General features: G+C 35.2%; 1 protein-coding gene across 3 annotated transcripts in view; it reads left to right on the top strand.

The window, feature by feature from the left end:
• The window catches only part of LOC131077716 (uncharacterized), a 149,267-nt gene that overhangs the window by 24,101 nt on the left and 102,762 nt on the right, over window positions 1–22,404 (top strand). Inside the window, exons 1-2 of one of the 3 annotated variants that reach the window (XM_058015253.2) lie at window positions 10,514–10,857; window positions 10,956–11,283. The exons of 1 other annotated variant lie outside the window; for it this stretch is intronic. In XM_058015253.2, the coding sequence (XP_057871236.2) occupies window positions 10,976–11,283 (308 nt within the window). In that variant the 5' untranslated portion in view covers window positions 10,514–10,857; window positions 10,956–10,975. Of the gene's footprint in view, window positions 1–10,513; window positions 10,858–10,955; window positions 11,284–22,404 lie in introns of those variants that run through there. One more of the 3 variants, XM_058015254.2, reaches the window with a different exon arrangement.

Here is a 22,404-nt window from a genome sequence, read left to right as displayed (position 1 = left end):
TACTATGGTGTCCCTTTTCCAAATGATTTTCATACAAGATTTACATGGAATAAACTGATGACTTTGTCATGAGAAAATCCCACCTCATAATGTTTTATTTTCTCAAACATGGGTGAAGAGACTAATGGTCTAACCACCTCTACTGTGCAAAATTGGCGTCTTTCTCAGGGGAATAAATGCTTAGTGTGCACCTTTAGTCACTTAACCATGACAAGATATGACTAAGCATGTGCCTTATATGTTTGGATCACTTTTAAAAAGACTTGGTGGAAGATTGGATGGGCTAAGTCAAGCATGGTATGTGCCTCATCACTATTTGTCACTTAAAAAAGTGGACTTGGTGGAGATTACTAAGGCTTTAGTTAGTTTTTCAATGCTTAGTAGAAAAGTTTGGTGGTTTAGCTAAGGGAAAGGTGCACTTGACTTGGGCTTGATGTGTGGTGGAACACTAGGTAGGTGAAAAACATTACTTTAGCCATTTCTACCTTGATCTTGATAGAAACATGCATTAATAAAATCTAGGTGATATTACTAATGAAATTGCCACCTTTATTTCATTTCATTAGAGAAATTCAATGGTTTGGCTACACCAAAAGTGCGCCTTAGGCATGTCCTTTACGCCTTCTTCAATTGGGCAAAGATTTAGGTGAAGAAAACCTCCCATGTTATCAATTTTAGACTGATGAGTAGATGTGCTAAGTGGTTAGGTCATTGGAAAATTTTGCTAAATTTTCATCTTAAAGTGGACAATATTTCAACTAACTTTATCATAATTGATCAACTAATCCACTCTTGCTTGTTCTATCATTCCTTTCTCTTTCATTGCCCTTGGCATGTGATTGCTTACTCATTATTGAGCTTGTGGGGATTATCTTCACCTTGCAAAACTTGTTAGTTGAAGGAAAGACCATGACGTAATGAACCTTGCAAATTATTGGGAAGACTGTAAATAACTATGGTTAACATACAAATGATGATTGTTTGATAACAAATGAATATAAGGTAAGTACAAACATTAATTTTTGTATGGGCACAACAATGGACAATAACTTAAGCTTCCTACTATTCTTGATGGTGATGAAAGTGTCTTTTCTTGTACCATGGATTCCACCTTTGCATACTACTAGGGTATGCCCAATAATACATGACAAGCATGCATGGGGATGTTGTCAAACCATACGTCCTTTGTGTATCAACCAATGCAAAATGTAACATGTAATTGCTTTGTCACCATGATTTCTTGTCCTTTTAGCAATTGAGAGACTTTGTATGACATGAGGTGCACACCAGTGTTCAACCCCAACTTCCGTAGTATCTTTGTGGACATTAAGTTGGCGGTGTTGTTGCTATCAATAATCAACTTGCAACACTCTTCTCTTCACTTGTATTTGATGTGAAAATATTAAAAAAATATAAAATTATGTGTGGGTCTTAGCAAAATCTTGCAAATCATCAAGTATTCACATAAATGCTTTCAATTATAGAAGTCTTGCAAGCTCACCTCTAAGGGCTTAGAATAAAATTTATAATGGTGATTGGTGCAATTGTAGAAAGCATGTCAAAATATACATCTAGAGAATGAACACATATAACACATAAATAGAGTAATATGGAAGAAAATGTAGGAAACAAAATGTGAATAAACATTAATTTGCAGAATGAAATAAATACAACATGAGCCACTTTAATTGTGAAACTTGTCATATTATGATGCTCAACCTAATGAGAAATATTCAATCTATGTAGAGACTTTGCATTACCTTCCAAATCTTAGCTCTGGGTGATCTTTCTTTATCAAATTGTAGACCTTTTTGATGATCAAGAACCTTGAATAAATAAGTGCCCAAGAGAATGAAATTTTATTCTACAAGGATCCCAATATTGGAAATATCTATATCACCATCAATGCATGTGCGGAGGAAATATGATCCAAAGGATAAATACTTTTGAACATTTAGGCAATTCCTCATTAATTTCAAACTTCAACATTCCAAATTTGAAAAGTTGGTTACCCCTTGTTAAGTAACAACTTCTTGTAGATAATTCAATTGGACAATAAATCACTTGTGGAGTAATCATTGCTTCTACTAGAAACAACCAAGTGACGACTTGACCACATATTTTGAATGTGACATTTGTTGACATTTTCTTGAGATTGCTTGCTTCAAGTTGTGTGAGACAAGGAACTTGCATCTAGACTATGTTGGTGCACATAAGGCTTGAGGATTGTACAATAAATTGAAACCAAGTAAAGATTGTCGAGGGTTGTTCCCAAAATCTTGCAAAAGAGTGAAAAGATTTGTATATGCAAAAAAATGTCGTACCATCTAGCAAGAGTTGTACTAATCCACCTAAAATGCCCCACACACATTAAAAATTAGTGTACACAAGTTAAGTTTTCACATAATAAACTTTAAAAATATGGATTTTTTTTTGGGGGTTGCAAGGTTATGGCAACCCTAGGATGGCTATTGGATGACTATAACAATATTATATGACAAAGAATGCAAAACATATTTAATCAAACAAACAAATATCATAAGGATCCTCATTAGGTATATCATCAATGCACACAAAAGAAGAATAACTATCTTTACGTGGAATAACCTCATCACATGAATCATAAATCCCAGATGTTTCAATAGTGGTTAGGGATAAAACATTAGAAGCACATACTATTGATTTATAATTAATATGCACATTAGAAACACATACTTTAATATCATTACATAAAAGCATCAAGAAAATTAATGTGATCGTCATAAGTTGCTTGAGGGCTATCATCATCATGAACCAAACAACACCATCTAAGTTGAAAACAATTAACACATATCACATAAGAAAGAATCACATGTCTCATCCTTAAGTAAATAATGAAATAAAGGAAATACATGCCCAAAGGTAAAGTATCACTAGTAGTCATATAAAGAGTATGATCATCATAAGGCTCATGACAATTGCTACGACTAGTCATAAAAAAAGAGAAATCAATGTTACACTCATAAACAAATAATGTGAATGCATCTAAAAGGCAAGAGAAACCATTTAATGGCTCCATGAAGGATGAAAAACCACATACATAATGAAATAACACATCCATAGAATATACATCACAATCCATGTGATAGAATGATATGATGCCATCAAAGGTTGAAGGATCACATGTAACAAATAAGAGGAACACATTAAAATCTGTTAGATATTCATGGTAAAAGCCAAAGGAAAAAGGTTCATGGGAATCCATGAGTAAGATATAACAATACAAGCACCCAATGGATGATGGAAAAAACAAACTAAAGGCAAAACTCTAGGTGAAAATAAATTCTAAGGAATGTGGACACAAGTTCATTTTAGATCTGCAAATAAGATAAATACAATAAAAATATTGGATTAGAAAAGAACAACTATCGAAGGATAAATCCTAAGGGAAAACTCTTACGAGTGAAGAATCCAAACGAGGAAAGCAACTAAGGGCTAAATCTAGGCAAAACACTAAATCTACAAGGAGTAAATCAAATCACACAATGATATGAAACATCAAGTACATAGTGTATACAGTGAAAAAAGATGATATAAAACTATTGCAAAACCACAAAGATCCAACCACAACAAAACCCTAGTTCTATAATGAAGCATTCACCATACACCAATGAAGAAACCTAAGATCATGCAAATCAACGAAGATCAAAGAGGATTCAAGGAGGATGGAAAGCCTTATACCTTCTTCATAACATATGTAGGAAAGCTGAGTTGTGGGATTGGAAGACTAAGAAAACTCTTTTTGGATTGTTAGTAGTGCCAGTTATCCTTTACGGGTGTGAAGTTTGGGGGAATAGCATGTCAAACCACAAATGGCGACAAATAGAAAGAATTCAAAAGCATCTAATTACTGGCAGTCTCAAAGTCAAATCAACTATACCTTATTAGATTCTTCTAGCAGAAGCTGGTATGTTCCCAATTGAGGCTTCAGTGGTAATTCGGTTGTTATACTACTTAAAAAAGATTGAAAATATGGACAAGCACTACTGAACCAAAATGATTGTTGAGGAGGAGCTAAAACGTAGGAAGAAGACATGAAAGAAACAAAACAACAAGTGGATGAACAAGTGGGACCTAAATCAACATGAATGTTCTGGCACTAAAGAGGAGATTAAAAAGTGGGTCCTAGAAAAAATTAGAAATGCCATGTGGACAAAACAGTTAGGTAGGAAAACAACATACTATATCAAAGAATTTAACCATTCTTGGAAACATGATGAAAAAACCTATTTGAGATCTACGATTAGCGCAAAGGCCAAAATTTTATTTGCTCAACTGAGGACTGGGTCTCATCATTTGAGATGTGAAATTGGCAGGTGGAAGGTGCCCAAAGAAGAGTGGGAAGAGAGGATGTGCATTTTTTTGCAGCAAGAGAGAGGTGGAAACAGAATGGCATTTCATCAAGGAATGTGCAACATATGATGATCTCCATAGTCAGTTTGAGGAGTTAAAGGTGGACAATTTGAGTGAACTTTTTGAAGAGACTAGGCTTCACAAAACAACAAGTTTCTTACTCAAGATTCATAACAGAAGAAACAACATGCAGATGAGCTTGAACATGGGCTAATTTTGGTTCTTGGTCACTTGGATCGTTGGGTCTCGTGGAAGTCATTAAAATTCCTTCATTCACAAATGAAACAATAATACCATTCACATGCCAAGTAGGGTTTGATCTCCATTGTCTCCTATCTCCATTGATCTTGTTTGATATATTTGCTCTTAGATTTTGTATTATGCACAAGAGCTCAACAAAGAATGGATTGTGGTTGTAAAGTCACCTGATTGCTTGAAGGCTAGGTTGCATGTCATTAGCTAGTTGATTGATTAGGATTGAAAGGAAGAGAGTATCTTTTTACATAGAAAACACCTTAAGAATTGGAGGGATAAGATTAAGAAGTGAAAAAATAAATGGTCAACTAGGATTAAAGGGTAGGTAGAGGAAATACTAAAATATGAAGGGGGTAGGTTGGATAAATGAAAAGATAAATGACACGTGTCATGGAGGGAAAAAGTTAATGAATTAATTGAATAAATAAAAAATTATTTAATTAATAGAAGAAGTGGGACCAATTAAATAAATAAAATATTTATTTAATTTAAGGAAAGGATAATTTAAATAAGTAAGAATATTTATTTAAATAGGGAAAGACTAGAAGAGGATAAGTGAATTAATTAAATAAATAAAAATTTATTTAATTAATAGAAGGCTTACGATAAAATAATTAAATTATTAGAGGACAATTTTAGGTGTCTACACATAGATTTGTAACTTAAAACAATTAGAAAACCAAGGACTAAAGGCTAGGTGTGGAAGCTATGGGCACACCAATTTATATAGAGGAATAAACACATCCTTTGTATAAAATCTTAATGTGAATGGGAGTAATAAATTAAGTATGAGTTAACCCTTTATTTTTTAATTATTGAGCAATGATAATGGATTTGATAATATTGTAGACACCTAAAATTGTCATGTCTAATTAAATAAATATCTTTATTTATTTAATTATTTGAGCCTAATTCTTCTATTAATTAAATAAATCTTTATTTATTTAATTAATTCATTTATCCTCTTCTAGCCTTATTTCTCATTTAAATAAATACATTTATTTATTTAAATTACCCTTTTTCCTAAATTAAATATTTTATCTATTTAATTGATTTCACTTCTTCTATTAATTAAATGAATATTTATTTATTTAATTAATTCATTAGCCTTTTCTACCCATGACACATGTTATTCATCTCTTAATTCATACACTACCTAGCCTTTCATTATTTTATTATTTCCTTTACCTACCCTCTAATCATAGCCGACCTCTTTTACACCTCTCAATCTTATCCCTCCATTTCATATAGTGTCTTCTATATAAGGGGATGTTTCCTTCATTATGAAACCCTTGTTGACTACTTGACTACACTACACTTTTGAACATATGCGATCCTACTTGCAACCACATTCCGTTCTTTGTTGAGCTCTTATGCACATAAAATCTGAGGGCAAATCTTTGTCTTAGGTAATCTTTGTGATTTCATTTGATTTGCATTGTCTTAGGTAATCTTCATATGTTATGGTGGATCTTTGTTGTTGTTAGGCTAGGGTTTTGTGGTTGAATTCATTTAGTCTTTCAACATTATTGTTATCCATTTTCACCATATACAAATATGACTAATGCAAACTAACAAAGAATGTAAATAAACATGTAGTAACATTGAATTAGGAAGAATTAGGGTTGTGTACTTTGAAATGAATTTTACTTGATAAGGCATTGTGGAAGAAGCTTGATATATGAGATCGATGATCAAAAGTGTGTATCTATGGCTAGGAGAGACTACATCTAATGTTCTAAACTCTTGGATAGAATCATATATTGAGGTCAATTTTTAGATTTGTGATCCCATCTAAAATTTGCAATCTTGTTTTGCAAGTTTACAATCTTATCTTTTGTAAAACTAGGTCTTTGGTATCTACAAGAAATGCTTGCCTAGTTCTATCTAATGCAAGGGAAACAAGGGTGGTTGCAAAGAACACACATAAAATTTCTATGTAATAGTTAAAGTTCTTGAGCTCCTTGTGCCTTAGCTTGTTGTTGCAATATTTTATTGTAGTTATTTTATTAAGTTTACTTAGGTAATATAATTCATTCTAAGCAATTAATAATGAAATGTATTGTCTTTTATAAAAGACAGTATTTCTTGATTGATGAGAGTCAAGTGCCATTCTTGCCTCATAAAGTGCCACCATTACCTCTACTCAATTGAGTTAGCTCCTCTCTGAATTGGAATCAACTCATTCGTTTGGAAATGTGTTATCATGATTCATCCATCTAAGAGGCTACATATGTATTCTCTTCTTTGAGTCTCTTATAAATAGAATAACCATTGTTAAATTGAGCCTTTCATTATTTTGAGCAAGTAGGTTACTTGAGTTGATTATAAGAATTTTGGTTTTGGGTAGATTTAGCTTTGGCAATTCTTACATGGTAGATTTTACTTAAGAAAAACTTACATGAGTAAAATTAGTTGAAGCTTCTCCTAGATGCTTTCAAGGAAAGCTAATATGTCTCTTCAATAGTCTTTAGTTTAACTAGCTTAATTCTTTTGGAGGCTACCATGCAACCCATTGATGTACCATTATCTTTTCTTGATCTACTTCATGATGATTGATTTTGATTGTCAACATTCAAAACTCTTGTGTATAATTCTGTAGCATCGTAAATTGTCACTGGGTCAATTTACACCTCATGTTTGTACCCCTACTTTAGCATGTTTTATTCTCATCACCTATTTAGGTCTGTTTTGTGCCTATTCTCCAATTCTGATGCCATGAACACCCATTGAATGGATTCCTCGGTGGGGTACCCTTCTCCTTGAGGCTTCATTTTGGTCCCTTCTGCAGAAGGCGTCATGGCGCCCAATGCCATGGTCCCTCTCAATGGGGCCCAATTTTGAATTAGGGTAGTGGTTTTATCCCTCCAACGAGATTTCATCTTCGTGGCTCCGCACGACTGTTGGAGGTCGGCCTAATCAATAATTTTACCTAGACACCCCTATATAAAGATATTTGATCAACCTAATTTCATATCTCCAAGCAATCTAAGACTCTAAGCAATCAATTCCTTGCTTTCGTGAAGTATTCATTATCAAGCATTTTCAGAGATCTTCAAGGCTGCATATTCATCATTCAACCATTGTGGAGCAAAATTACATCATTCATCTGCAAGCATGTGTGTGTGATTAGGGTTTTGTCATGTTCACGCCATTTCATACAACATATGTGATTTCATTCAAAGAAGTCAAACATCATCATCAACAAGTGCAAATATGAGTTATATCTTTCTAGTATTTATTTCAATATTTGCATTATTTCATTCAAGGTTAATTCCTAAACTGGGGATTTGACTTAGGCAAATCCCCATTCCCAACTATTTTCCCCTTTTCACTGTGTGCATGAACAAGTATAGAGTTGCGTTTCAGAGGATTGATAGTATTCACAGAGACGAACAGGTTCCCCTTTTGACGACAAAAAGTTCGGAGGACCAAGGCGACCACCACCACGGTCTCGACAAATCAAGCCGAATTTCGGGGAGCAGATCTGAACAGATCCAAGTTTGTGGCTCCATATGGTGATTGTAGCTCACTATTTATCCATGATCTCTTCAATATTCATCCATTTACCCTAATTTCATCTTTTCACAATTCAATTTAGAAAGAGGGAATAACACCCTAACAAAGGAAGATCTAACCAATATTTCAGAGCTTCTTCTTAGAGGGATTAGGCCTAGATCTATTAGATCCATCTCTCTTTCAATGTAATTGGTTATTTAAGCAAAATTAGTGGTTTTATTACCTTAATTCGGTGAAACCCTAATTTTCACCACATTACAAATTCTTCACACCCAACTTAATTTGTATCAAATTTTGCAATTCCTTGAACATATCTAATTGGTAGTTTGCATAAATAAAAGTAGAAGTTTCAACATAGACACCATTCTTTCGCATCTTACTAACTCTTAGTTCCCTCTTCTATATGTTTTCCGTTGAACTTCTTTTCACAATAATATAATATGCCTCTTCAATTTGATCTTGATGCTTTTTTATTTAATTTGAAAAAAAATATACCTAAATCTAGACAACTTATAATTTATTATATTAAACCCTATTTATCCAAACTAATAAAACTCTCAATTTAAGAACAATGGCTATTTTGTTCATTAACAATTCAAATACAACATAACTAATTTCTCAACATTATATATATATAAAAGTCATGGTGACACACGTTCAAGAGAATTTTAATTAACTTCAATGAAGAGATGAACTACCTCAATTGAGTAAAGAAAGTGGTGCTAATTCCATCAATCAATAATTGACAAGATAGAGATGACAAATGGTTGCCTTAACGACACACCATTATCAACTACCTAGATGAAACATATTACCTAATTTAATTTAATAAAATAGGTGCAATAAAATATTACACCAACATAACCAAGTTGCTAGATTGAATCAACAATAAAGTGATAAATAGGATAGTGATGAATGTGGGTGTGAGGATGATGGTACTTGGGGCATAATGATTAGCTCAATATACTATAAAACTTGAGTGAAAAATTAGGTATGCACTTTTTTTTTTTTTTAAATTGTTTTCCATCATATAATTTTATTGGTTATGATAAGTTATTAAAATATTGATTGTAAACTATTTTATATATCTGAAAAATAATTCTTTGAATTCTATGTTATTTAAGATGTTGAGTTATGATCAATCATACAATCATTTTAAGAAATTGATTCAAAGTCTAAGACTTAAAAGAAAATGGATATCACTCCAAGAGTCCAACATAACTTGAAGAACATCTTTCATCAATTTGTATACCCAAGAGAACTTTATTGCTAGTGTTTAATACTATCCCAATGGGTTTTGTTTCATTAGTTATTTACAATGTAGTTTTAACAAATTCAAATGTAATTCTTTTTATTAAAATATTTATCTTTACTTTTAGTATAGAAGCAAATTTTTTAATTCAAATTATATTAAAAATTAATTTTTAAATACTTGATTGGTTAAGATACTTTATGTCTTATTTTTAGTGGATGCAAATTTCACTTATTACAAACTTTGAAAATTAAGGAAAAAAAAGTAGTTATTATAGTACCCAATCCATAAATTAAAAAGTAGCTATAGAAAAGTCAAGTTATGAGCAATCTTAAATATTATTTATATTTAATTTTTAAAATTTGTCATTAGAATTAATTTGTTATTTATTTGTTTTTAATTAATACAATAATTTTTAAATTTTTTTTTTCTCATAATGTAATAAAATAATTATTCTTATTTCTAATATTTATTTTCTTTTGCATAATATTATACATTCTAATATTCTATTTATAATCTATTATGAATTATTAATTTTTTTAATATTATGATAATCTAATATACAATCTTAAGTAACAATATATCTAAATCTTAAATTATAATAATAATTGTATTTTAGTTTTATACTTTAGAATCATTTTATTTTTACTTGAACAGTTATTTTATCTTCTTAAAATTTATTTTATTATTTGAATTTATTTTTAATATTAATTTGTAATTCAATTTTCAATTTTCTATAAGATTGATAATTTTAATTTTCTAAAACCAACAAACAATTTATAATTTATTATATTATTATGATTTTAAAAATATAATACTTTAAATATTATATCAATATTAATGATATTTATTGATCATTGAATTGTAAGTGTTTTTTATAGGCTATTATTCATGACTCATTTATCAATTAGTCAACAAATATATTTATGAAGCAACTAACAAATACTATTATTACTACAGAATTAAAAAAAAAAAGAAAAAAAAGAAAAAGAAAAGTATATATCCATCAATTCATCCTCTGAATTTAAAAAGCTTTCAATGAATATTTGAATAGCATAAGTCTAATAAATGTTAAAAGATCTTATCTCCTATACTAATCATATCAAGCGCGTACGGGTATGGAGAACTGTTAAAGGGCATAAAGCTCCTTTATCAAGTTCCATACTTCACGCAAGCCATCATTGTTGTCCATCGTTATTACGCACGTTAATTTTTAAATTCTTGCGGGTCTCACGTAAAAATCGCAGAGTTCGCATTCCAAAGTAGTTGTTGGCAAAGGAGGTGCAATTCATTCACGCGACGCGTGGACAGCCTTTGATTTCCTCATACACAAGCTTGGAATCCAGTGAAAAAGTGACTTTAATTTTCCGTGTTCTACAGGCTGAACGCAACCATAATTGTAGTCCAATAATCCGACAGAGCACTGCAAGTCAGTACAGGTTAATAATTATGCTACGATTCCATAGAATTTGCGCTTTATTATGTTAGTCTGTTGAATCATAAAATGTAGGAATAACGGTGTGAATTATGGGGACAGGATTTTTCTTTGATCCAGGCATGGTAAGCGCTACAAATTTGGAGTATTGGCTGCATTGGCAGGCTCTTTTCTGTGAATTTGTAGTATTGTTAACGGTTGCAGCAGCCGCACTTGTTGTATTTAAGTACAGAAGGGTGTGGAAGTGGTGGGGTGAAGCTGGCGTAGAGGAGACGAATGTGTATGATGAGGATCTCTGGAGGCCTTGTTTCAATACGATTAAGCCCGCAGGGTTTCTTGCTTTCAGAGCAATTGCATTCTTTTTGATGGTGGGGATACTATCAAGCGATGCCATTTTGTCTGGGGTTTTCATTTTTTACTTTTATACACAGTGAGTGAATTGCGTTTCTCATTTTAACTGTCTCAGCTCTACACGGCATGAGGCATCTGCTTTGCATTTTGTAGTCTCTAGTCCTAGATACATAATTTAAATTGTTTGCACAAATTAGTGGAGTTCAAGGAAAAAAATTTGCAGCAGGGAAAGTGTTAATTATATTAAAGTTGAGAGTTTTAATTTTTGGGGGATGTGACCTGTGTGCTCTGAAGCCATATCGCAGGATGATTTCTGAGAGTAGTCTTCATAGTTATTTATTCTAAATGACATTTTATTTTGTGTATGTTGGTGATGTTTACAAGGCATGGGAGTCACTTGACACACACACCTTTTAAGTATCTGTTTGTTCTGGAGAGAAATGGTGAATATGATTTACTGCTTTGGGCTTTTCAAAATTTGGAATGTGTAATCCGTCATAAATCCACATAATCAAAAATACTGATTTTGGTTGGGAGTCTAGACTTAGAACGGGATAATTCTAAAGGAAATGTTATTTGTTAAAAACTTAGAGGCAAATTATTTACTTTTGGATTATGGAAATCAAACAACCAATACGTTTATGATTTCAGATTTTTTTTAGTCTATCAAATTTGTTTTTTGCATATCCAAACTGTTAATCGATTTGATAGATTATCAATTAAGTTTTAACCCTTTGCATATCAAAACTGCCTCAATAAGTTTTAACCCTTTGCAGTTTGGTCTATCAAATAACCAATACTTTAAAAACTTAATTGTTAATCTATCAAATATGTTAGTTGCATATCCCCGTAATGGGATTATGTTCGATATTAATGATCTCTCTGAAGGCTGTAGTTGCTCTCTCATCACCAAAGGAAGTCTTATTGGTCGAGAAGTATGGCCTAAGCATCAGAAATCATTGAACTTTTATTCAATAAATCCAGAAAATTTGGCCAACCACTATATCCTCCAGCTATACCTTGCATTCTAGAACCTACGATGGGTGTATATGCTCCTACACAAATGGGTCTAAAGCGAACCTTATTCTTCAATCACCACAGAAACCAAGTACAACCATCCAGTCAACTGAAGTAAGAGCGAAGGTGAGAGATATGGGGGAACGGAGTAAGGGTGATACGATATGACTGCTTACCATCTTCATGCCCGAGTTTCCTAGTTACTGTGACTCCGAAGAATCTATACTGCTATGTACACTAAAAAGTAAAAATATTATAATCATGAATCTATGATTCATGCTTTCTCAGCTAATTTTTTTCAGAATCAGTGTTTATGTTGTCATCACCTTGATCTTTCAAACGAACTTGAACATGGAGAAGAAGAATTAGTTGATTCTTGTACTCATGTAATGTCCCTTTTTGTGAATGCCCTAATTTAGCCCTAAATCACAATTTCCAAGTGAACAAGAGTAGGGTTAGAGATATCTTTCACCTGATCGAGGCCCTGCAAACAGGTTAGAAACCATTTATAACCATAATCCATAAATTAGATCTTTCTTAGTTAGGAATCATAAACGCATATATTAGAAATATAAACTTAATCACAAAATATCTTAAATCTGTTTGAGAAAGCTCAACCATAGGAGAGCTAGTATAAAATGACTCAATAGAGTGCCCTAGATATCCTCTACCCTAGGCCCAAGAGTGGATGTACCATCCCTCTTGGCCTCATGTGGTCCGCGCCATCCATATGAGGTGGTGTGCCTAGTGAGGTGTCCTATAACTGTTCCCTTCATCTTGTCATCCATCTCCCAATTCCTATGATTGGACTTCTCGGTGTATTAATCCACCATGATAGAGGGTTGAGATGTATTCACAATAGGGTGCTCTGGAAGTCCATCCCTTCTAAGCCCAAAGGCAGAACCCCTTGTACCCCCTTGGCCTCATGGGACTCCCCGGTCTGCTACCATGAGGGGGCGTACCTAGAAGAGGAACCCAACGACGTTTCCCCCCTTGTAATCCCTCATTACCCCTATCATGGCTGATTTTAATAATCCATCAGAACATATAAAGAATCCAATATTATCCATGTATTCTACATATATTAATCAGTCATAAACCACAACATATTATAAACCAGTAATGAGCAGATACAAATAATATTCATTATGCTATGTTAAACAGTCATAAACAACAACGCATCATTGATCAGCAGTGTGTAGATATAAATAGTATTCATCATGGGAACTCATACCAAAGACCACAATATATTTTCGAATCTGCTGTGTATTCTATTTATTATCAATGCCAAATCTGATCTCCTTCGATGCTTTCCCTTGGATGTTGGAATGATCTCTTATACCCCTCCATTGATGCTGGAGAGTCATGCCCTTTCCCATGGTCATGCCGGTTGTGAAGAGACACCTCCTTGTGTTTGATCGCTGCCTTTCATCTCTTTACCAAGAGGCAGAGTCTTGATTAACTAATTAATAATTTTTGAATTAAATCGCTGCACTAAAGGAGAAGAATGATCGATCCTCAAGGCTGACCCTGTTAACCAACCCGACTACAAGAGGTAGGCGAGCTAAGCACATGGTTATGTCTTATGAATTTGTGAAGTCTTACCTTGTAAGACAATTTCATTGCTGGTAATAGAATATCAGATCAGGGGCATGACAACTCAAATGTAAATGCTATGAATTTGAAAGCTCTCTGAATTGTCTAAATAAGCAGAAATTTATTTTGTCGGATTAAACATGGATGTAACTGCACTTATTTCTTTCATAAGTTGATGCATCTGATCCCTAACTCTTGACCTGAACCACAAAGTACCGGAGATTGGTTGCAACTATCCCAGAAAATGCAAACTTGTTTCTGCAGCAATAGGACTCCTTTGCCATGATAACTTCATGTTGGGATTTTAATATATAGATTTAAAGTCCATGGGAGCGGCGAGTCCACTCGCCAAGGACTCGCGAGGCGAGTCTTGGCGAGTCCATCTGAAAGACTCGCGAGTCTTTTGCATGGACGCGCGAGTCTTTCAGATGGACTCGCCAAGACCTAGAAAAAAAGTCATGCAAGCTTTAAAATTGAGTTTTTTAAAAAAAAATTTGCCTTCATTTGGCATAACTGAGGGACTGAAAAATAAAAGAAAAATAACACCCGACGCCCTTGACCCCAACTTGGGGGTGCTGCCCCCAAACCCCTGTTGAAAAATATAGGGGGAAATTGTGCCGATGGAAGTAGGGAAAATTTAACCTCCGAGTCTGATTAGGCTCCATATAAAAGCATAATTAGCATTGGAGAAATCTTGGTATTATACATTTTAGAGTTGAAAGTTTGAAACTATGAGTATGTGACATGTGTAATGTTTCAATTATGGCTCTTATGTTCTCTAAATGCATTAATTTCTTTATGTTTTTTGTAAAACTACGTTTTTTTTTTGCCGAGTCCTTGCCGAGTCTTTCACGAGTCTTTCACGAGTCCGAGTCCGTGGCGAGTCCGAGTTTTTCAACTATGGATTTAACCATGTTAATAGTTTACTAAAATACAAGGAGAAATATAAAATGCAGAAATAAAATGGAGAGAATATTGCATATTGCTTAGTACAAATAATTTACATCGGGAAAATTATACGTTACAAAACTTTAATAAAAACATAATTCAATCTTATCAATAGTGAATAGCCAATATGGCCTTGCACAAACTAGACTCAGATTTAGAGTTTGCTGGAGTAAAACAAAGATTCTGTATTTCTAGGTGGATGGAAAATAACAATTCGGGCTGTCCCATATATTTTTTCTTTAATGCCCATGGAATATGCACTTTCTTTTGATTTAGTCATAGAATTTATCATCATCAATCAATTAAATTGAAAAAAAATCCAAATTTAGCTTTATAAGGACACAAAAATTTACTGTTAACTTGCAAAATACATTTGCATAGATGAATAGAACGAAGAAAGAAAGATAAGAACATGGAGTATTATTTGTCTGTTCAAGCTTGCAAATTGGGTAACAAAAAAATTAAATATAAAAGTAATTTTAAGTGCAACTCCTCTCAAATAATTATGAGAAAGCGAATCACTTTATCTTTTGATCAATTCTTAGGTATTTAGGTCATGCAATCAATGTCTACATCTAGTAGCTGGACCTATGGTATAATACCCAAGTGTACATTAACTGCAAAATATTGGTTGCCATTATCCCATTCCCAACATTCCTACAAACTCCATGTTGTCATGTAGTGAAAGGCTGTAATGTCCTTTCTAGACACTTACTTATAATTCTTAAATGACAATGTCTGATTTCTGCAATGAACCTATGAGATGAATTTTATGAAGAGAAATGTATATAATTATGGCAGCCAACAATGTCACTGGCTGTCTCTGATTTGTATGATTATGTATACTGCAGTGAAATGATATACTTACTATATTAATAAATTGCTATATACAATGAGATAGATGGTATTGCCTATGGCGATATAGGTTGCTGTTTCAGATTTTGCTATGAAAATATGCAAAGGTTATGGAGCTGTTCCTGATTTCAATCTTTGGATGGATGCAGCCTGATTTTCCTTATGAAGGCTACTTCTCAATAGAGCGATCCAATAGTAGGTGTAGATGAAAAATAAAAGACAATCCATCTCCTGTGCAAACGAATTTGATTGACTCCTTATACGATGGGAAAGGTGCCTTAAGAGACACGTCTCTTGTCTCTTAATAATGGTTACTCTAATCGTGCTCCTTCAGTTCAATAAAGCATAACCAATGGTGTTTGATTATTCAATCCGTGCCTTTTCATAACAAGGTTAACATCGATAAAGTTGGTTAGTTAAGCTGTTCCATTAGTAATTGTTGTTATCACTCAAATTGATTAGTTTCTTCATACTTCGATATTCTTGGAATTAGAGAATGTTTGATGACAATGGTTAATGTGGTGATCTGCCTATTCATACTTTTATAAGGATGCTCATCCTGATCTGGCCGAAGGTTCTTTGATAATAATAAAATCGATATGTTTGTGAGGATCAATATTTCTTGATAGTCAAAGGATATTGAGACATTCCACAGTTCTATATTCTGATCATCAATGATCATTCCTTAACAATGCTAATTGCCATCTCTTGATTCATACCAATTTTCATCATTAATTGATATTGATCAAGGAATATCGATTATCAATGCAAGCAACTTAGATACGGATTTGATAGATATTGTTTGTAATGTCCCATTCTCAGTGATGTGCTTTCAGTGGTCCATTGGCCTATTCCAGAGACCCGTAGGCTAGTTGGAAAGGAGAATTAGGGTTTCCAACTTTTGTGGAGTTCTGTGTGAGCTTTTTAGGGTTTATCAGGTTGGAATTCTTTAGTTTTGTCTGTGGTTTCCTTCTGGGTTTTCCATGAACTCTAGGGTGGCATAACATGCATTCGATTCTTTGGTGAAGTACGAACTTACTATTTTTAGTAAGTTAGGGTTTGGCTGTTTGGATGATGCAGTTCTACTGAGCTTTCCAAGCTCTTTCTCTGGGTGCGGAGATCATGTTTTTCAGAGCAGTATTTCTTGACTTACTATTTTTAGTAAGTGGCTGTGTTGAGCATTTTTTATTTTTAGCAGCCTTGAACAAGGTCTTGACTCAGCATAGTTCAGTGGTCTTCGTCGCACAGCTTCATCCTTGATTTTGGTATTGATCAGTATTTGAGTTATAAGTTATTTAATTAAATATTAATTCCTTATCCTAAGGTTTAATATTTAATTATTTTTATTACTGACTATTTGTATTGTGGGCAACTTAGGGGAAATTATTTATCTGCCATCTATATTGTTATTTTCCTAAGTTAGGCGTTGAAATTTGAAGAATGCCTAAAGTTATTGTTTGAGGACTTAGGCAAGTTCGAACTTGTCTAATTATTGTTTAATTACAACTTGGGCGCCCATTTTGGTAATAAAATGAAATGTAAATTGGACGCCATATGATAGTGAAATGAAATGCAATGAGATTTGGGCGAATTTGGGAGCAATTACATTGAATTTCAGAGGGAAAAATCTATCATTGAATTTCAGAGGGAAAAATCTACATATACAAGTGTTTGGCTCCTCATTTGATCATCCAGAGAAAATATAATGTTATGTTGTCCGATTGATTCTTGACTTCTTTGAGGGTGAAAACCTCCTAGACTTTACAATTGCAGTTTCGAGTGTGAGACATCACTCCTAGCTGAGGCTCTTATGTGTGGATTTCGTGTTCTTGTGGATTGCGTGTGTGGATTTGAGAGAGTTGGTTTGCTGCTGTAATTTTCAGTGTTGCTGGTTTCTGTGTGGTTGAAGCGAAGTTTCGATCCTACCTCCCTGCCTGTCCGACCTATCATTCTGGGTATCGACTCTTTACATTCCTATGTTGTTGACAAAGAGATTTGTAAGTTTTTAGCCCTTGGTTTTGAGTATCCAATTTTTAATTGCAAATCGTACCTTTCTGCCTCGGTATACTTTCTAGGGTGTGCATTGGGAAGCGTGATGTTAGTTGGAGCTCATGTTGATGTTATCTCTCTATTCGTACTTGGTCGCCTAATGATCGCAATGCTAGCACCTCGAACAATCCAGGAGGTAATGGGAATGCCAACAACCATAGCAGTAACAATGGTGGAATGCCGTTTGGTTTGGTTTCAAGACCCTTTCAGCCTGTTTTCCTTCCAAGGGAAGCACCGCCACTTGAAGTGGAAGTCCTTGTGGCTGATGAGATACAAGCTTGTTACACAGAGTATGCATCACTCCCTGCGGAGATCAGAAATATTTTTTCTCTTGACCAATTTATGAATCATAAGAAGAGGAGAGAAGAAAGGGTATACACAATGAGTGCTGCAAAATCCAAACGTTTGGATGGGAAGGCTGTCTTGACACATGAAGAATGTGTGACAAAGCCTCAAGATACTCCCTCAAACTTGCATGAAATGAGAAATAATGATGATTGGTTTTGTGGAAAGAACAAAACAATGTTTCTGAAGCCTAATTCAGATTCAGCCAATGTTGGTCTTGAGACCAATGAGTTCAAGAATGAAGAGCATGATATAGGTATGCAGGTTAGAATCGATGAAGATGATTTAATTTTTGAGAGGAAATTAGACTTATCTTCACATGAGGCTGATTTTGAGCATGAAGTTAGTCATCTTGGTGAATTGGATCCACACAACACTGCTGAAAGCGACGATGAGGATGCACAAGAGGGCTGGGACAGCTGTGGGATCATTGTTGACAAGTACTATGATTCTGATTTAGATCTTGACCATAGGGGCAGTTCACTTTCTACTCTAGATCAGAATTGGATAACATCCAATAACCCATTGTATGAGATAGAAGATGGGGCATCACTTGGCTCTAGCATTTCTCTTGGTGAGAATAGCAAGGTGTGGAAACCAAGAGAAGATTCAAAGTCTATTTTGGCGTTCGGTTTTCAGCCTTTTGGCATTTGGGATCCTGATATAATAGAAACTAAGTATGAAGAGGATCCAACATGGGATGAATTTCCCTTTGATCCAAACGAGTCTCAAGAAACAGATTGTGTTGTAAACTATGATGAGACAGTTAAGGAGATTCTCCGAAAAGAGATGGTTCATGACACTTGTGGGAAAATGGAAGCAATTGAACCTACATATGATTCTTACTTTCACTTCAATGAGACAGAAGGATTTTGGTTTGACTTTTAGAACAAGATTATTCCCCTTGACTCTAATGTTGTTGCTACCTCATCTCGAGAGTCATGTGCTGAAGACAACATTGAAGGTAATAATTCTTTTGAGCATAAATCAGATTTTCTTTTGCATGAAGCTGATCTAGAGAAGAGAACCAATGACTTCAATCATTTGGATTCTCATTTTACTAATGAGGATGAAAGGGAAGAGGCACTTGAGAATTGTAGCAGCCATGAAACTGCAGTTGAAAGGGATCTTGATAGCAGTTCATCGACTTCCTTTGAACAAAATTGGAGAAGGGGATTTTTATTAACTACTGAAAATGAAATACAAGTTTTGACTAGAAGGGATGATGCATATGGGTATGTGGGAAGTTTAATTCATAATGTGCCAAGAGGTCAAGTGGAGTGTAATGTTTCCCTTGCTGATCTTCGAAACATGAAGAATACTATAGAGGAATCAAGGTAACATTCTTGCATGAGATCCTTGATAGAGATATGGCTTTTAAGGTAGTTGGCGAGGCCATAGATTTATACCAAGGAATGAAGTCTAAATTGAAAGCAATAGAGTTTCAGATTGCTATCAATAAACTCTTCAGGGAGCAAGAGAATAGGAAAGGAACCAAAGAAGTTGAGCAAGTATTGGAGGAACTTGATTGCATTAAGAAAGAGTATGATCTTGCACATTGTCCCATAAAATCTGAAATAAGGAGCTTGGTGCAGCAAAATGCTCGGGGAAAGCATGAGGGCTATGTTAGTAATCAGCTGATTGATAATCCCTTGTTTGATGTAGATGCTGATATGACATTTGACAATCCACTCTTCGAGTTGGATGACGATGTTTTTCCTAATTTTAGTGAAGAGGGGTTGATTATAGGATTTGGAATCCGGGTGCAATTTCTAGCAGTAAGTTGTTGATTCAGAATTGGGGATATGGGCAAAATTTCAGTATTGGTACCGCTGTTCACTTTCCAATCCACACCCATGGGACTACAGTTCTTGGCATGCAGATGAGTTCGTATGCATTACTAGTTCAACAGATGGGTAGTACATGGTTGAGGATGGTTGGTAGAGGAGATTTTCTCATTTGTGATGGCTTTTTAGCTACTCTCATGACTCCTATTTATTCAGTGAGATTTCTGATTGTTCGCTGTTATTTTAAGTTTTTAACACCGTTTATGGCGACCTCAATCTTGGAGCAGTTTGGTTTCGACCACTTGCAGTCTTTATTAAAACCAGTTATGAGAGATTCTCTGGGCATGGTTCAGTTCTTCATCTCTATCTCTTGGAGAAGTTTGGGACACTGCAGTCATTTCATGGTGTTAGTTGGCAATCTTTTAGATGATGATTGGTTGATTGCAATGAGATGGGTTGGCCGGTGTAGACGAGGTCCTTCCCTTGTCACTTGGAAATTAAGTGTCCATGGTATGTTTTTAGTTGGTAATGATAGAGGCATTCCTGGGTTGACAGATTGTAGAGTTATAACGGTGAATGATCTTCATTTCCGTGGTGTCGTGTGGAGTGACACTTGGGGTTATGTTATATGGTTGAGCACGGTCTTTTTTCTATCGCCTAGGATCATGATTGGCAATGAAATTGCTGATGTGGATTTTATAGAGTTGCCTTGGCATGATATGTTACATGGCATTGATTTCAGCTATGTCAAGAACTGTGTCTCGGAGCAGCAGAGAGCTCTGGTGAGATGGCTACACTTAGGGGAATAGTGCTACAGTTCTTTCTACCACATGTCTATCAGAATGTTTCCTTTCATGGCACTCTTTGGTTGTGAAGCTCCTAGCTTCACTGATTTGATATTTGGTGATAGTAAAGCTCCTTAGGCGAAGGATATGATGCAACAAAGTCAGAATGTTTTGAGGTCCTTGAGGGACAATCTCTAGCATGCACAAAATCAGCAGAAGTTGTATGCTGATCAGCGGCGGGTTGAGCGCACCTTTGAGGTGGGCGACATGGTTTATTTGAGGCTCCAGCCCTACAGACAGTCTACTCTCAAGAAGAGTGGAGTTGAGAAATTGAAGCCATGATTTTATGGGCCTTTCAGAGTCAACAAGAGGATTGGAGAAGTGGCCTATGAGTTGGAACTTCCGGCGAGCAGTAGGATTCATAATGTATTTCATGTATCTCGCCTTAAGAAGGCTCTTGGACATAATGTTGCACTTACGTTACTTTGAAGGCCATATATCAGAGGCCTTCCAAGCCCCTACTATTTTAAGGGCATTTGGTTTTAAGTGCCCAACCACATGCGAAGAGTCTGTCCCTATAATGAATGTAATGTGGGGCAAGGAGATAAGCTATTGGTTGAAAAGCATCCGTACGATCCTTTCCTCCAGATGCGGGTGGACCACCAGATATGCTCCCTTTTGAATGCACTACTTTCCCCTATGAATGAAGGTAGGTGCTCGGGAAGCCCACCCCTTAAGATTCTGTCCCACTCCCCAAGGCCAAGGCTTTCTTGTGGTGGTTTCAAACTGGTCCTCCTCCCTATTGTAAGTAAGTGGCCACACTACCCTCCCTCCCACTTGGACAAGTTCTTTGCCCAAACCTAGCCTCCCACCAACCTCCTATGGGGTCCAGTCGGAGAGAAAGAATGGATGGTGTCTCGCTGACATGACTGTGAAAGTGGCCCAACTCAATTCCCCTAATAAAGCCTATCGCCCTACTATTTTAAGGGATCATTTTTCTTTATTCTAGCAAGCTGATTAATTAGGACATGACTGTGAAAGTGACCCAACTCAATTCCCCGGTAGGGGCTTCCCTACTATTCTAAAGGAATCAGCTTGCTAACAATAACCAACTAATCTATCCTAGTCGGGCTCGCCCGATTATGCCCCCAGCCGAATTGGGCAGGGGTTGGGGTTGCTTCAGTAGAGTTACCTCTGCTTGATGAGGAGGGAGAGTTAGTTTTGATTCCTGAAGCTATCCTTGACTTTCAGGGATCATTCTTTGAGGAGAAGGGTGATCAAGGAATACTTAATCAAGTTGAAAATTTTGCCAGCAAAGGATGCTACGTGGGAAAATGAGGAGGTTTTACTGCATCCAACCTTACAGTTGCTTGAGGACAAGCAAATTTGGGGAGGGCGGACTGTAATGTCCCCTTCTCAGTGATGTGCTTTCAGTGGTCCATTGGCCTATTCCAGAGACCCGTAGGCTAGTTGGAAAGGAGAATTAGTGTTTCCAACTTTTGTGGAGTTTTGTGCGATCTTTTTAGGGTTTATCACGAGGGAATTCTTTAGTTCTGTCTATGGTTTCCTTCTGGGTTTTCCATGAACTCTAGGGTGGCATAACATACATTTGATTCTTTGGTGAAGTACGAACTTACTATTTTTAGTAAGTTAGGGTTTGGCTGTTTGGATGATGCAGTTCTACTGAGCTTTCCAAGCTCTTTCTCTGGGTGCGAAGATCATGTTTTTCAGAGTAGTATTTCTTGACTTACTATTTTTAGTAAGTGGCTGTGTTGAGCATTTTTATTTTTAGCAGCCTCAGGCAGGGTCCTGACTCAG

This window comes from Cryptomeria japonica, chromosome 5 (assembly GCF_030272615.1).
Source record: "Cryptomeria japonica chromosome 5, Sugi_1.0, whole genome shotgun sequence".
NCBI classification, from domain to species: domain Eukaryota; kingdom Viridiplantae; phylum Streptophyta; class Pinopsida; order Cupressales; family Cupressaceae; genus Cryptomeria; species Cryptomeria japonica.
The sequence above is the reverse complement of the archived record's forward strand: the minus strand, read 5'-3'. Positions and strand labels throughout refer to the sequence as shown.